This window comes from Budorcas taxicolor, chromosome 7, assembly GCF_023091745.1.
Source record: "Budorcas taxicolor isolate Tak-1 chromosome 7, Takin1.1, whole genome shotgun sequence".
Classification (NCBI taxonomy): domain Eukaryota; kingdom Metazoa; phylum Chordata; class Mammalia; order Artiodactyla; family Bovidae; genus Budorcas; species Budorcas taxicolor.
The window spans coordinates 38,656,030-38,671,602 of record NC_068916.1 but is presented as its reverse complement, the minus strand read 5'-3'; the positions used below and the strand labels follow the sequence as shown (position 1 = coordinate 38,671,602).

The following is a 15,573-nucleotide window of genomic DNA, read 5'->3' as shown; positions in this document are numbered from 1 at the left end:
GCGGCAAGACGCGGCACCCCCACTCCAGCCCGGGCGTTCGCCCGAGGGCCAGGCCTGGTGGAAGCCCTACGGGAGTCCTAGGGGGCGGGCAGGTGGGCGGAGGGTGGGCTGCGGTTCAAGGGCGCGTTCCAGAAGGGCGGGACCAAGAGCTAGGCTGTCCCGGGGCGGGGCGTCTTGGGGGCGGGCCGGGCGCCTGTGTTTGTTGCCCCGTGTCAGTTACATTGTAACAAAAGTGGTGTCGCCGCTGCTCGGGTCTGCACCACAGGCCCGCCCGCCTCCGGCTGTCGCCGACATGGAACCGGTGGCCAGCAACATCCAAGTCTTGCTGCAGGCGGCGGAGTTCCTGGAGCGCCGCGAGAGAGGTGAGGAAGAACCTTTGGTCGGACTCCAGGAGGCGACCTCGCTGACACTGGCCTGGGCTGGGCTTGACTCCAGACTTGAAGAATGCATGGCTTTAGGGCAGTAGTCTTGCGGCACCGCCGCGCTCAACTTAAGAGGGGTCCGCGGGCAGTGGGCTGGAGGGGTTGGGGAAATGGCCCTGTAGCCCAAAATCCCTTTCTGACGGTGCCGTGCATGGGGCGCCCGCTGGGACTAGCCTGACGCTGGCGGGGACTCTCTCTGGCAGAGGCCGAGCATGGCTATGCGTCCCTGTGCCCTCACCGGAGTCCAGGTCCAGTCCACAGGAGGAGGAAGCGGTCTCCCCAAGCTCCTGGCGCGCTGGACAGTGGGCGGTGAGGAGGGCCGGGGGCAGCGGGGAGTAGGGGGATGGGCGCCGTCCTTCATCGGGTCTCTCCACTGCCCGCTTCCTCCTTGTTGCTTGCATCTTCTGGGCCAAGTACCTTGCTCTGGAGGCATACGGACTCCTGCCGTTTCCCCATCCTCCGAACACACACTTCGTTCAAGGACTATTTCTCAAGCACCTCTGATGTGTTTGGAACTGTGAATAATAGTTCTGGGTCCTGCTTCCACTCACACTCCTAAAAGAAACCACTTGCTTTCCTTCACAGGCATTCTCCTTTTCTCTCCTCTCAACCCTTTGCACACCCATTCCCCCTCAATTTGAATGCCTCTCCCCCCACTACTCATTTTGGGTAACTTGTGTGGCTGGGCTTAACTCAAATGTCACTTGTGTTCAGGAAGCCCTTCCTGATTGTGGCTAGGGGACTCTGTTTGGACCCCACATCACCTGGGCAGACCTCGCTCAGCATTTGACCTCCTTACTGCCTCTGCCTCTGCATGGGACTCAGCTGTCTGAGGCCAGTGCAAGGTCCCCACAGTGGGCTAGTTTGGGGCACACATCTGTAGTCAATTTTGAGCCCCTGGGGACTCTGAGACTGAGGGTGTGGACACTAACTGACACCCCCTCACCCCATCCTCTCTGGCATTGGCAGGTCTGTGCACAACGAGCTGGAGAAGCGCAGGTGAGTCCCCACCCTGCCCTGAGAGCACCAGTCCCCAGGAATAGCCTCCCTCTGGCCTTCCCTCCCCTGCCATCCCTCATCTGCCAGCGAGCCTGGGCTGGCACTGCCCTCTAGACCCCTCCCTCTGCAGGAGGGCCCAGCTGAAGCGATGCCTGGAGCAGCTGAAGCAGCAGATGCCCCTGGGGGCTGACTGTGTCCGATACACCACACTGAGCCTTCTGCGCAGGGCTAGAATGCACATCCAGGTAAGACACTACCCTGGGGCCCAGGGCCAGCTTGCCAGGATGCTGGGAGAAGCGTAATAGGGAGAAACTGGGAGGAACTAGGAGCGAAGTCTCATGTAACAGACCAACTGTGTGGGCTCTGTGCTTTTAGTTTCCAAGTTTAAGTAGGAAGAAAAGCAGGAAGTAACCCAAGAGGGTTTGTTCTGAGGCTTTAAGCAAGTTTTCCCAATAAATGTTCACTTGTTATTACAATTATTACTTGAATCCCAACTGTGAAACCTGGAGCAAGTTAGGTAGCCTCTCTGGACTTCATTTCCTCCTCTGTATGGGGGACATTCTGTGATGGGTCCCTATAAGGATCCCTCAGTCTGGAGAGGGCTGTTTCTCACTCCTCCTCTCCTGCATCCTCAAGGCCTCCTGTTCTGAGGGGCCTGTCCTGCTTTGGGAGGCAGGTCCAGAGGCCAGAAGGGGAAAAAGGGCCGAGAGGACACCAGTGACCTTTCCTTCCCGGGCTCAGCTCAGCGCCCCCTGGTGGATGGGAGTGGGATGGGCTGACTCAAGACGAGGCATCACCACAGAGTGGGGGCGCTTAGAAGTGACTTGGAAACAGTGGAGGCCTTTTCCTGCCCTCCTGGCCCTTTTGACAGAGGAAGAAATGGAAGCACAGCGGGCTGATGAAAGGCAGATTCAGAACTGAGGCCTGTGTCTCTTGACTTGGATTCCTTTGCAACAAGTGCGCATGTGCCCTGCCAGGCCCTGTTGTGGGCACAGGCAGCTGTGGCAGAAAAGGCTGGAGGTGCCACGCAGCAAATAAAATGGTGTGGAAACTGTTAGCACTGTCCTCACGGTGCCTTATGGTTGAATAACACCCTGGTTGGAAAGTGGGCTCCAGTGTCTCATGTGGAATTTGGCTGACCTGGTTCTCAGAGGGATGTGTGTCTTGGGTGCTGGCTGTCCCATGGGCGGGACCTAGAGATTGCTCCTTCTGGACTCCCTGCTTCCTGTTTTGCCTCCACCTGGCTGTCCTCCTCACCTTGCCCTGGAATGCTCTTTGCTGCTCATAGATCTGTCCAGGTCTGTCCCCTGCTGAAAACCTTCCATGGTTTCTGACAGGACACTTTCAGTATTTTACATCCTGTGAATCTCAAGGCCCTTCACAACACAGGCCTCACTTCTGGTCTCATCTTGTGCCATGTCCCACTAAAAAGCTGAACTCTCTATACTCTTCCCATTTTCACTCTGCCTGGATGTTTCCTCCTCCATCTTCACCTGGGTAGCGCTTATTCATCCATCTATACCCAGTTCAAATACCTCCTCACCCAATTCTCCCCTTCTTGTTGATTGAATGCATGCTTTTGCCCACTGAGGGCCTGATGGGAGAACCCTTGGTCCTCCAGTCCCTGGATCTCAGGGCTGGCAGAGCTCGCATGGAGGCGGCAGGAGAGGACTAATACTGAAGCCTTAGGGTTCCTGGCAGGATCTTGAGGAGTTACAAACTGGTAGCCTTTGTTTAATCTCTTGTCATTTAGTTGCTCAGTCGTGTCAGATTCTTTACAACCTCATGGACTGTAGCCTGCCAGGCTCCTCTGCCCATGGGATTTCCCAGGCAAGAATACTGGGTGGGTAGCCATTTCCTTCTCCAAGGGATCATTCCTGCTTAAGAATCGAATCCACGTCTTCTGCATTGACAGGTGGATTTGTAGCTTTCTAAAAATAGTGGATGCAGGTTCTATCTCTGGTCAGGGAATGAATATCCCACATGCTGTGTGGCGTGGCCAAAACAAAAACAAGCCCTAGGAGATCTGGCAACACTGGGCTTGTTCCCACGTGGCAGTAATTGGCCTGGGACACCTCCTCCAAGCCTTAGTATGCACTTGCTGGTGTGCCTCAGTCCCTCTCCCGTCTCCATCGCCTGATACCAGCACACTCCACTCCTTCACATCACTTGACAACCCTGAGGGCCTTTGAGATTGTGCAGCCCTCCCTCCCAACCATCCAGAGAGAACTCCCAGGCCACTTACGTGAGATAGGAGGGCAGCAGGCCCTGGCTTCCTGCAGGATGTGGGAGCAACCCTCTGGCACCCACATCTAGTGAGCCTGTCACATGACCGGTCTGCCGTTGAGCGGTGCCTGAGCCCAGCCCCTGCTCCCCTGGATTTGCAGAAGCTGGAGGAGCAGGAGCAGCGGGCCCGGCAGCTCAAGGAGAAGCTGCGCAGCAAGCAGCGGAGCCTGCGGCAGCAGCTGGAGCAACTCCGGGGGCTGGGCACGGTGGGCGAGCGGGAGCGCCTGCGGGCGGACAGCTTGGACTCCTCGGGCCTCTCCTCCGAACGCTCCGACTCAGACCAAGGTAAGTGCCCTGGAGTGGAGGGGTCGGGTGGGATGAGCGGGCCAGGCCTCCTGACTGGCCCTCTCCCTGTGCAGAGGAGCTGGAGGTGGACGTGGAGAGCCTGGTGTTTGGAGGTGAGGCTGAGCTGCTGCGGGGCTTCAGCGCAGGCCAGGAGCACAGCTACTCACACAGCGGCGGTGCCTGGTTATGACCCTCACCGCCCAGAGCGGCCTCTGCCCTCAGCCCACTCTTTGCGCCATCAGGCCAGAGCCCTCACCAGGCCTCCAGGGCTGCTTGGAGTCACTGTTGGAATGGACTCAAAGGACCCTGTGTGGGAACAGGTGCTCCTCGTACCCTGCTGCTGGCGGCTGGCAGTCCCACCTGGGAGAGGGGTGCTGGGCCCCCCGAGCCCTGCAGGGCAGGTAGCTTGGGCCCAGGCCACCCTCCCAGGTATTTTTTATAGCACTTGGCCCAGCTGTCCATGGCAGCAGGAAGCCTCTTGGGCCCTCATGTTCCTTCCTAAACAAGGGCCCCTGGCCTTTGCCCCATGCATACTGTATTTTCATTAAAAGCCTCTTTCTTAACTTCCTGTGCATGGTCTTGCCTGATGAAAATGTGGGAACTTCCAGCCACAAACTGGAAAAGAAGAAATGAGATTCACAGCCACCACAAACCCTACTGACCGCACCGCGCAGTGCCCCTTTACTCCCCACAGTTTGGAGGCCATCTGTCCACACTTCAAGAGTGGGACCAAGGCCGAGTGATGTGACCAGCCTGAGGGTAAAAGCCAGAAAACAAGTGGGGTCAAGATTCAAGCTTTCTGACTCCAGAGCTGTGTCCGATTGAATTCATCAAGTATTTATTGAGTGCCTGTTACACGCAAGATTTTGTTTCAGATACTTGGGACACATCAGAGGATAAAACAACGGTCCCTGCCCTCATGGAGCTTACAGTCTAGCATTTACGACCACTTCACCTGGATGCAGTGACCCTGGGCAAGTCACTGGGCCTCTGTCCTCAGCCACCCGATGCAGGAGTAAGGAGGCCCGGCTCAGACATGGGTAACTGGCTGGCTGTGCTGGAGATGCCAAACAGGGCACCTACCCTCAGCCCACCACCCAGACAGTCGAGAGGGCTAGAAGCTGGCTTTTAATTATAAAGTACAGGAGGAGGGGGCACAGGGACTGGAGCTGGTAGTCTGCTAGACTGCTGCCTCAGGGCCTGGGCTGGCTACACGAACTGCTGCTGCTGCTGCTGCTTCTTGGTGGCTGCCTTGCTGGCCAGGTCCTTGGCCTTCTCTGTAGCTGCCAGTGCCGTCTCCTTGGCCTTCTCCTTGGCTTCCTTGGCTGTTTCAACAAGGGTTTTGGGAGGGGCCTCACCTGGAGCAAAGGGTGGGGGGCTGGTTTTAGAGAATGCCAAGAAAACCGACCTGAATTACTTCTCAGGACATTTATCTCCTGGGGGCCAGGCTCTGAAGGAAATACTCAGGGTACAGATGAGTTGAAGGTGGGCTAAGAGTAGGCTCTGGCCCAATCATGGCAGTTAGGACTTGACAGCCTCTGTGTCCCGAGCCCTCACCTTGCAGCTTGGCCAAGATGTATTCAAAACCCTTCATAGTCTTGGTCACGTTGCTTTTGAATCGCGCGAGACCAAATTCCTGGCAAAAAGTGAGAAAGGGAAGGATTCAGAGCTGCCCACGGAACCCCAGCCCAGACTCGACGATAAATGGCTTTGGCCCCAGCATCCCAACGCTGCTCACCTGGACAGCTCTGGAGACGCCAAATAAGCTAGAGGAGACCCAGGCTTCCCGGCGGATTTCGGTCCAGCCGCTGTTATCAGAGTTCACACGGTAAACACATCGTTCCTCCACCACCTGTGCAGGCAGGCAAGTCAACCACAATCGCGTGGGAGTCCTTCACTTGGCTAAGTTACACATCAATTTGATCCCCTGACTCTTTTCATGAGGGAAAGCATTCTTCCCCTTACCTTACTGCAGTCTCAAATGGCACTTCAGGAAAAGAGTAGGAAGATGAAAAAAAAATGTCATTTTGCTCTCAAAACCTTTCCTCTGACCCTTCACACTAAACAGCACATAAACTCTTGAAATGTCTGTGGTGTTTTCAGCCTGCCCGCCAACCATCTTGGGTTTCCCTCATGGCTCAGATGGTGAAGAATCTGCCTCCAATGCAGGAGATCTGGGTTTGATCCCTGGGTCAGGAAGATCCTCTGGAGAAGGAAATGGCAACCCACTCCAGTATTCTTGCCTGGAGAATTTCAGGACCAGAGGAGCATGGTGGGCTACAGTCTATCAGGTTGCAAAGAGACACAGTTCAATTGAGTTCAGTTGTGTCTGACTCTTTGTGACCCCATGGACTGCAGTACACCAGGCTTCCCTATCCATCACCACTGAGCAACTAACATTATGACCACCCTCTTCGGCCCTTAAACTGCCAGCAATCCAAAAACAGAAAAGGAAATCTGGCAATTCTCCTTATCAGAGAGGAGAAAGTGGACCTGCACGTCCAAGAGAAACACTTAAAAAGACACCTGTCACAGCTGAATTGAAAGGGAGGTCTCAGAGGTCTTCTCTTAGTAATTTACAAAACATAGAGACAGGGCCCTCAGATGACTCTGGGGCAAAGCATTAAGGTGACTCATTCTGTGACTTTGCAGCACACTTCCCCTCCCTGAACTTCACTATTCTCTTTGCACAATAGAGTAAGACCCACTTCCCTGTGTTATTGTGACGATTAACTGAGAGAATAAAAGTGTCCTGAAAGCTTTCAAGGTACTCATTGATGAAATGTTCCTTAAACTATTAATAAATCATGGATTTTCAAGTCTTTTTTTTTTAAAGCAAGAAATCGAAGGTATGTGGAACTTCCCTCTCCTTGCCCTAAAATCTCAGGCAGAAATCCATTACATTAGATAGTCAAAGGGGCGGGCCTAGTCCTCTCCCCTCTGAGGTACATCCAAGGTACCCTGGAGGCTTGATGTTTGAAAACCACTGTCTCCTTCCCTCAGCATCATGCCTGTGGCCCAACCCATACTCATGCCAGGCACACAGTGAGTGCCCTGCATTTAGCACTTACAAGTGGAACACAGGTATTCCTTCTCCACTGTATGAACGAGTTAGAACAGAGGCCTAGAGAAGGTAACCGCCTGGAAAGACCATCCAAGTTTGTACTCTAGAGCTATCACTCTTCAGATCTGCTTGATCTGAAGCTCCTAGCCCCTCACAGAAGCTCTCTCATGGTTCCCTAGCCACATGTATCCAGAGCGCTCTAGTTCCGGGGGGGACGTGAGAGGGGTCTCACCATCAGCCGGGCGTGGTTGATGTTCCAGGTGAAGGTGGTCATGGTCTGGTTTTGTGGGTCCACAATAGAATCCTCCAGGATGTACACTGAGTGAGCAACATTGGCAGGAAACAGTCGCTCAGCCCAGCGGGGCATCCTGTTCGTCTTGGTCAGGAGTCGGCGGGACAGGAGCTTCTGGTCAGAGGTCACCTCTCGGTGCACTATGTCTTCCGTCAAGACATGCTTGCTGCAGGTGTCAGGGTGAAGGTGACCCTCAGGAGCCTGACCCTGGGAGACTGCCTGCTGAGGTTCCCATCTGGAGCCTCCACGCTCAGAATGGCCAGGCCTTTTCCCAAACTTTCAGAGTAAGCTGTGGTTGTGACTCAGACCTGAACTGGAGCCTTTGAGCCTCTCCCAGGGCAAATTCCAACTCCCGCCCCCTTGCTGACCTAGATTCCTGGGCATTCCAGCAGGGGTGGACCTCCTGATTTACTGCACCACTGGAGAGCAGTCAAGGGCAGAGAAGCAGGCAAGCGCCCAGACTTCCAACCCCAAGATCCCTCCCCAATTCCTGTGCTGCTTCCTCTTCCTGTCTCACCACACTGAGATGAGAGAACCTTAAGACTAGGGCTTCAAGTAATCCACTGCCCAGGCCCAGCCTCCTTCCAGTACCTTGTAGGCCTAGTCTGGCCGCTTACCCGATAGGGTTCTTCTGCCCTAAACATGGCCAGGCTCTGGAGATCCCCCGACTCGAAGTCGAGTCTTTCCCGGCCCCCAGACTCCGATCTCCAAAGAGCAAGGTAGGAGGGTTGCTCTTCCCAGGGCCACGTACCTATAGGGATTCGGGTACCGCTGCCAGAAGGCAGCGAACACTTGGTCCCAGGAACTCCGGAGCACGCTCTGGCCCAGGAAATACTTCACCATCGTCCCGGCCGGGGCGGGCTCAGCGCCCGAGCAGCATCAGGGGTGCGGAGCCCGAGGGGCACGCGGAGGCCGGGCTGGAGCTCGACGCTCAGCCGCCAGGCTAGCAGCAGGTCAGTCGCTACAGCGCCGCACCCAACCAGCCAACGCCGCCGCCGCCGCCGCCATGAGGAATTATCGGGCCGCGCGCCGCTTCCGGCTCGGCAGTGAAGTATCCACCTCTTCCGGTGCCTGCCCACGTGACCCGACGACCCCGCCCCCACACTCTCCTTCCCCCTGCACCTCTCTCCCCTTCCCCGGCCCCGCCACCGCTGGAGTCGCGGCGCTGCGGGCCGGCGCTGGGTTGGAGGATCCCCCTGGCTCGGTGGGGAATCTGTGCCGGCGCGGCCTCTAAGCTAGGTGGGCGAGCGAGCGGCAGAGCGAGCTAGCAAGTCCGGCGGCGGCGTGCGGCGCCGTTAAGGGCGCTGCCCCGCGCGCTCCCAGGCCGCCCCGGGTCCCAGGCTCTTAGGAGGAGGATAATTCCTGGGCCCGAAAAGCGGGGGCGGACGGAGGCGTTGTCATCGCTCAAGCTCGTTGCGGCGTGTGGAACCTTAGGTTGGCGCCTGGGGTCGGGGACTGAGGTTAAGGGCGCTGCCTGTCGGAGCGGAGATCCGGGTTTGCCTCGCGCCCCGGCTCAGGACCCTGACGCGGGTGAGGCGGCCCCGGGAGCATGAGCGGGCAGCGCGTGGACGTCAAGGTGGTGATGTTGGGCAAGGAGTACGTGGGCAAGACGAGCCTGGTGGAGCGATACGTGCACGACCGCTTCCTGGTGGGGCCTTATCAGAATGTGAGTGCTCCCGACGGGGCCCAGCACGGGTGGGAGGGGGCTAGCCGACACGCGAGGCTCTGATCGCTTCCCCTTGGTTGCAGACCATTGGGGCCGCCTTCGTAGCCAAGGTGATGTCTGTCGGAGACCGGACGGTGACTTTGGGTATTTGGGTAAGTTCTCTGGGCACATAACCTGGGAAAACCCACTCTTGAGGAGGCGTAGTTCCTGCCTTGTACTGACTTGTGGGCTCACGGGGGCTTCTGTTCTCTAGACCCCAATTTAAAAACAGGGGTCTGGAGGACGTGATATTAGTTTGAAGTCGTGGGGAGTATAGCTCCGTAACTCAGGCCAGGGCTGAGCCTCCCCCTGCCCTTCAGGACACAGCAGGCTCTGAGCGCTATGAGGCCATGAGCCGAATCTACTATCGGGGCGCCAAGGCTGCCATCGTCTGCTATGGTAAGAAGAGTTTTGGCCTGTTGCTCAAACAAGAAGGGGAGGGTGCCAGGCTGGCCTTATAGAACAGCGTTGTGTTTCCTGTGTTCCACACCAAGACCTGACAGACAGCAGCAGCTTTGAACGGGCAAAGTTCTGGGTGAAGGAACTGCGCAACCTAGAGGAGGTAGGTGGCCTGACCTCACCAGAAAACCAGGCAGGGGCTGGCGGTCTGGTGGTCCAAGGGAGGTGACCCTGACCTTGTCTTCTGCTCCAGGGCTGTCAGATCTACTTGTGTGGCACCAAGAGTGACCTGCTGGAGGAGGACAGGCGGCGGCGACGAGTGGACTTCCACGACGTTCAGGACTATGCAGACAGTAGCTGCTCCTTAGCTCCTTGGGTTGGGGAGGGAAGGGGCTGCTTGGGTGGGTCACAGAAAATGGGGGCTGCCTTGGCAAGATCCCCCACAGGAAGACTTTCTCTGGCCTCCCTGCATCTTTCAGAAGAGTCCCTGTGCTGCTAGTCTGTGCCCACCTAATTCTCAGGTATGAGGCTTTAGTCTTTTCTCTTTACAGATATCAAAGCTCAGCTCTTTGAAACATCCAGCAAGACAGGCCAGAGTGTGGGTGAGTGCTGTCCTAGGCCTCACAGCAGAAAACACAGGGGCAACAAAGGAGGCAGAGGAAAGCCCAGAGGGCTGGGTTACTATGGGATCCCTGGGCTCCTAGCATCTGGTCCTCACTGATCGCCCTTTTTCCTGCCAGACGAGCTCTTCCAGAAAGTGGCCGAGGATTACGTCAGTGTGGCCGCCTTCCAGGTGATGACAGGTGTGTCCTTCCTTAGCTCCTGTGGAGACTCCCTTCAGGCCCACAGCACCTGACCCCCACCCCCCGACAGTATGTTGAGCTACCACCTCTCTCTTTAACAGAGGACAAGGGCGTGGACCTGGGCCAGAAGGCAAACCCCTACTTCTACAACTGCTGTCATCACTGAGTCACCACTCACTTGGCCTGGGGGGGGGGATTCCCCCAGGGAGGCTGGACCTAGCTCTTGTCTGGGCTTGGATGATCAAACATCTGAGCTACCTGGGTCCCCGTGGCAGCAGAGGTGGCACCTGCCTGTGCTGGCCCATGGAGCGGAGACAGCATTGGGGCTGACTGATGGGCACAAAGAGGGTAAGGGCTGACTTGGACCCCAGGCTTCTGCCCTGGACAGCAGTTGTGTCTACAGATATTTAAATGGCTTCTGATTTGTAAATAAAATCAATGCACTGTGAATTACACTCAACCCCTTTCCCTGCTGTCTGGATTGGGTGTCAGGACACCTAGGACTTTCTGGGGCCACCTGGTTGGCCTCACTTCCTATAATCAGGGTTCTTCTCAGGTCTTATTTTCCTTTGGAAACCAAGTGGCTTCACCCTAGGGTTGCAGCTGAGATAATGGAGAAGCAAAAGGGCCCTTGCTGGGTTCTTTGGTGGGGGCAGAGATAGGGTGAAAAGCGGGGGTTGGGGCAGTGCAAAGCTCACATGGTTCCTTCTTGGTGTTAAGAACTGGAAAGGCACTCAGGTGGTATCCAGAGATCAAAGGGTCAAGCATTTCTGCCTCCGACTGGCTGGTTCTACTGCACCTCTGTCACGTCTAGGTCTGTGAGTCATCCCTGTGGCTCAGAGCCTAAGCTTCCCAGCAACATGCTATAATGTGGCTTAATAGTAGACAAATTACAGGTTCTGCAAGACTTAGAAAGGTCTTAGAGATCCAGATTGGGCTCTAACTACCCAGAAAAGGGACTCAAACTTGGCTGTGTTCTCCTTTTAAAATGAGGTGCCTAGTACCTAGTTCAAGACTATGAAGAGTATGGTTGGAATGTTAACTGTAGGACTAAATGCTTGTTTTCCCCTATTCTTTCCTGGGGCAGGAAGTTTAGGACAAAGTCACAAAGGGAAGTGATTTCCAGGGTTCCCTGAAAGTATTATTTTTGGGCCTTGGATGTCAAGATACTTCAGAAGAACCAGATGTTACTGTACACAGGACTGACCTTTCCTTTTCACATTAGAAGCATTAGAGCAGCCCGCCCTTTCTGGTATGGGATGCTCAGCCTCTTTGCCTCACTATCCCATTTTAGGCCTGGGCTGGGTCTTCTGCAGTGCTTAGCACCTGCCTCTAAAAAAACTAAAGACTTAGCCAAGATGGCTAGACTCATGATCAGAAAAGTGCTTTGGTTCCAGTTCCTTTTTAAAAACCAATTCCTCAAAATACCCTTCTTGTGTGGGTGATGGAGGCCTCCTGGGTAGGGACTGAGACTGATACCAGCCACTTCCAAAAGTGGCAGAAAGACATTCTGACAGCAGTGGCTACTGGGAGGAAACCCACACCACTTCCATGAGGTGCTTAGAGGAAGGGCTCAGCTCCGTGTCCCCATCTGGGAACCACCTCAGAGTCTGGCTTCTGCTCTCACGCCACACCCATCCTCCCTCCTGTTAGGCTCTATCTCCCCACGGACAACAAAACAAAACACAGGGCAAGGGCCATAAGAGTAAAGTTAAACTTTACTTTACAGTAATTTTTTTTCTATATACAAAGAATTACAGTACATGTTTATGGGGACTCCTAGCACAGGCTCCCCTCTTTTTCACTAAGAGTTTCACTTACCGCTGACAATCTATTGGGGTGAAGGGGGGCAAAAAGAGTGATGGACCTCAGCTGACACCCCCTTTTGCCCCTTAAAAATATAAAGAGATCTCTCATTGTCAGCTTAATTTTTTTGCCAAGACTTAGAAAGCTGCTCTTCCATGAGCTCCTGTGTGCTGCACTCGCCCATCTTCAACACTCTCACCTACATGCACACAGGCAGCACGCATCTCAGACCTGGAGACTGCCTGTTCTCTGCCCCAACCCTGCAAGTCTAAAGCACCAGAACCGATCATTTCTGCTCCTGCTCCCTGGGCTCACCTCTTATCTACAAAGGTTTGCTGGATTTCCAAGGTGTTATACCTGAAGCCCCTAAAGAGCCTGATGTTTTGAGAGTCACGGGAAAGTAGCTCTAGAAAAGGGACCACATGTGCTATTTTTGCTTATGTTGATAGGAAATGTTTCTGCCCAGGCTGTGAATTTCTAATTAAAATAAACTCTTTCCACTTCCTTAAGAAATAATATCCTTAGTCTTCATAAGCAATAGAGGTGCTCCCATGAGAGTGAAGAGGTAGTGGGGCAGAAGGTATCTGAGGAAGATCCCACACCTGGAGCTCTCTACCATCCTGTTCAGGCAGTGTGGACGGAGGCTGTGGACAAGGTAACAACAGCCCTGAGAAACTCAAAGAACTCCCTCATCTGCAGACAGCGTGTCTTCCGCTTCTGGACTGCACTGGATCACCCCAGGGTCAGGTGCAGGATTCACCAAGGCTCTACCTTCTCCTAACAGAACCTCGAGGAAACTAAGACATGAGATCTCTTCCTCCCAAACAGGAATCTAGGTTTCTGAAGTCACCAGTCCTTCAACCCTTGGCAGTGCTTATTTTTACGAGGAAATTAGCACCATCATTACATTTTTGTGTGTGTACGAAGCAAATTACCTGTTCTTTTTTCAGTTTACACTGTAGCAACCTCTGGCCCCGCTACACTAGCCCTAGGAAGCTCAGCTGAGAGCTGACGGGCCACAGTCAATGAGAGTCTCATGCAGCAGCTACTGAGCTCTAAATGATCTGGAATGTCGAACACATGGAACAGCCCAGTCATTACTCAGGAGGAACAGGGGCTTGTCCCACCTCCTTTCCTGCCATGATCTCAGAGAGGTGAGGACACTGGGCTAACTCTGACCTCCTGGTTGACAGATACCAAGAGGATGAAGACATACCCCCCAAAAAAGCCTTGGAGAAAACCCACTTTTTATAGGAGCTGATGCAAAAAATAAAATCCATCCACGTTTAGTGCTCTCCTGATTCTTCTCCACAGGGGAAGCTGCCAGGACCAACTTCCTTCCTGCCACTCTGTTCTCATGAGGCAACGTGCGAGTCCAGCTCCAGTGAGTAGATGCTGCCAAGCCTGGAAAAGGATCGCTGATGCACTTCATGCCCTGACTGTAGTGTGGGGTGGAGAATGTAAAGAATAAAACAATTATTTATATCAATGCTAAAGATGTGGATTTGGTAGTTGTTCAGAAGAGTATCAACACAGTGATTTAAATCACTTCAAACTCAGTAACTTCAGGGGGAAACAGACATTTAAAAAAACTTAAATGCTGTTGTAGCAACAACTATTTTGCTATGAGAATGGGTTTGCTCCAGTAGAGAAGCAAATGAGGCTTTGAATAAAAATTTCAACAGTTTTCATAATTTTCTTCTGAATAGGGCTAAGGGAGGTATTAGTTCTCTAGCTACTTGTGGAAGCTATGGGTTCCTCCTCAGAAAGGCTTCCTGGGGAACCAGCTTAGAGGCAGACTCTTGAGATCCTGATTTAGAAGCACTTGGCCAAATGCCAAAATACCACCTTACACAAAGATCAGGAGTTTCTAGAGTAGATTTCCTGTTAACTGCCAATTCACACTCCCTGGAGAAAAGGTCTCAGTACAGGCTCCAGGAAAATCCCCAAAGGCTGGCAAGGTCGCCACCCCCCTTTCATGCAAGAGTCTCTTTTTCCAAAAGTCTTTCTGACTCTGCTTCTAATTGTGCAGTGACTGCTTTCATGATGTTAACAATCTAGTATCAAATGCTATTAGTGGGCCTGAGTTGAATGTCTAGTTTCCAATCAATCTAAGAATCTTTCAATGGCCCTCACAAAACTCTGGCTGGCTGTCCATCCATTTAAAGAACTACCCTGCCTCCCCCAATCCAAGCACAGTTCAGAAGTTGTTTACTAGGCAGGTCTGGAAGGAAGCTTCCAGTGAATGATGGAGAATGGAAAACTGAAAACCACAGAGTGGTCCACCTTTCCCTCACTCCTTCCTGTCCTGTGAGACATCTAGAGTGGCTGTCAATTACCTACCAAAGCCTGTATCAGAGAAGCTACTTCATGATCAGACTTCTCCTCTTAAAAATTTTACATAGCCTGCATACCCACCCCCCCAAAAAAATTCACAGTTTATTTCATGAAACAAAAAGCTACGGTAATTGAACACACAACATAGTGGAAAGAGATTCTGACAGCGCAGTGCGGTTATCTTTTTCTGATCACAACTACAGATGACAGGAGAAAAAAGGGCACAGGACTGGCACCAAGCAAATCCTACTCATACAACCTAAGAGGTTAGGCAAAGGGACCTACTAGCTGCAGTTATATACTTATTCTCACACATGATAAATACTTAATATAATGAACTTTAATGTTTTGGGTGGATTTCTTTAAAAATATCTTTTCCATGATTTAAAATTTTTTAAAAGAAAATAAGATGCTTTGTTTTCTCTTCCTCTTAAACAAAGAGCTTTTCCTCTCTGATGATGTGGGAAGAAAGAGGATGAAAGGGGAGAACTAGGCAGGTGGAATTTACAGAGGAGAGTCTGAGGTCTAAGTGAGATGCAAGAATAGGCCCCTAAACTCAGGGCAGCTCTGCCCAGCCTCTTGTCTCTGCCTGAGTTCAAATGTCTCAACCCCAGAGACAAACTTTGGGAAATAAAAGCAAATTCTTTTTAAAATCTTTATATAAAGCGCAAATGCTTCTAAAACAACTATTGTTCCCTCCTTAGAAGTGACAGGAATAACCTCAATAAAAACTCAGGAGGAAGAAATTGGGACAACACAGAATCCTGTTGAGGGTATAAAAGCCATAACTGAGAGACAGAAATGGCCAGGAGACACTGGGGCCAGGAGACGGCCTGTTGGCTAAAGCTGCTGGCTGCATTGGCGAAGCAGAGGTAAACATGTTTGGTCTAGGGATGAGGGCGTGGGTGAATGGGAAGGAACTGGCCAAACAGCACTTCCTGTTGGCAGTCAGTGAGCTGGGTGAACGGTAGGGTGGGGTAGCACCAACAGATTTCCCAGCCCTTCGGCCCCAGCTCAGGGCAGCAGTAACAGATAATCAGCAGTTATGAGGAATCATCTCTTAGGCTGGACATTGCTCTGTATGCCCCATCTTGCCAGTCATAGGGGAGGGGTTCTGGCTTGCCCTTAGGCTAAGTCAGCAGGTAGGCGCTCTCAACATGGAGCACACCATTTCT

The 15,573-nt window shown here is 53.2% G+C and overlaps 3 protein-coding genes across 7 annotated transcripts; 2 read left to right on the top strand and 1 right to left on the bottom strand.

Annotated features, from left to right (window-relative positions):
- The first annotated feature begins 241 nt into the window (after window positions 1–241).
- MXD3 (MAX dimerization protein 3) lies at window positions 242–4,516 on the top strand. Its single transcript, XM_052644085.1, has 6 exons — window positions 242–362; window positions 626–731; window positions 1,392–1,421; window positions 1,552–1,666; window positions 3,809–3,992; window positions 4,067–4,516. Exons 1-6 carry the CDS (start codon window positions 293–295, stop codon window positions 4,180–4,182), a joined length of 621 nt encoding a protein of 206 aa, XP_052500045.1. The 5' UTR covers window positions 242–292; the 3' UTR covers window positions 4,183–4,516.
- Window positions 4,517–4,808: 292 nt separating this feature from the next.
- Window positions 4,809–8,379, bottom strand: PRELID1 (PRELI domain containing 1). Its single transcript, XM_052643461.1, has 5 exons — window positions 8,100–8,379; window positions 7,289–7,514; window positions 5,731–5,844; window positions 5,550–5,628; window positions 4,809–5,350 (listed from the first exon to the last, which is right to left on the bottom strand). The coding sequence occupies exons 1-5, from the start codon at window positions 8,189–8,191 to the stop codon at window positions 5,202–5,204; spliced, it is 660 nt and encodes a 219-aa protein (XP_052499421.1). The 5' UTR covers window positions 8,192–8,379; the 3' UTR covers window positions 4,809–5,201.
- Window positions 8,380–8,476: 97 nt separating this feature from the next.
- RAB24 (RAB24, member RAS oncogene family) lies at window positions 8,477–13,548 on the top strand. Of its 5 annotated transcripts, XR_008199720.1 has the most exons (10): window positions 8,477–9,014; window positions 9,098–9,166; window positions 9,374–9,452; window positions 9,548–9,615; window positions 9,706–9,805; window positions 10,004–10,054; window positions 10,193–10,245; window positions 10,357–10,603; window positions 13,012–13,215; window positions 13,376–13,508. XR_008199720.1 is itself a non-coding variant. In XM_052644078.1 (9 exons), the coding sequence occupies exons 1-9, from the start codon at window positions 8,898–8,900 to the stop codon at window positions 13,420–13,422; spliced, it is 831 nt and encodes a 276-aa protein (XP_052500038.1). In that variant the 5' UTR covers window positions 8,477–8,897; the 3' UTR covers window positions 13,423–13,548. The 5 variants fall into 5 exon arrangements, 3 of the variants coding, with proteins under 3 accessions (XP_052500038.1, XP_052500040.1, XP_052500039.1); XR_008199721.1 differs by lacking the exon at window positions 10,357–10,603 and having other exon boundaries at window positions 10,193–10,255; XM_052644078.1 differs by lacking the exon at window positions 13,012–13,215 and having other exon boundaries at window positions 13,376–13,548.
- The last annotated feature ends 2,025 nt before the right edge of the window (window positions 13,549–15,573 follow it).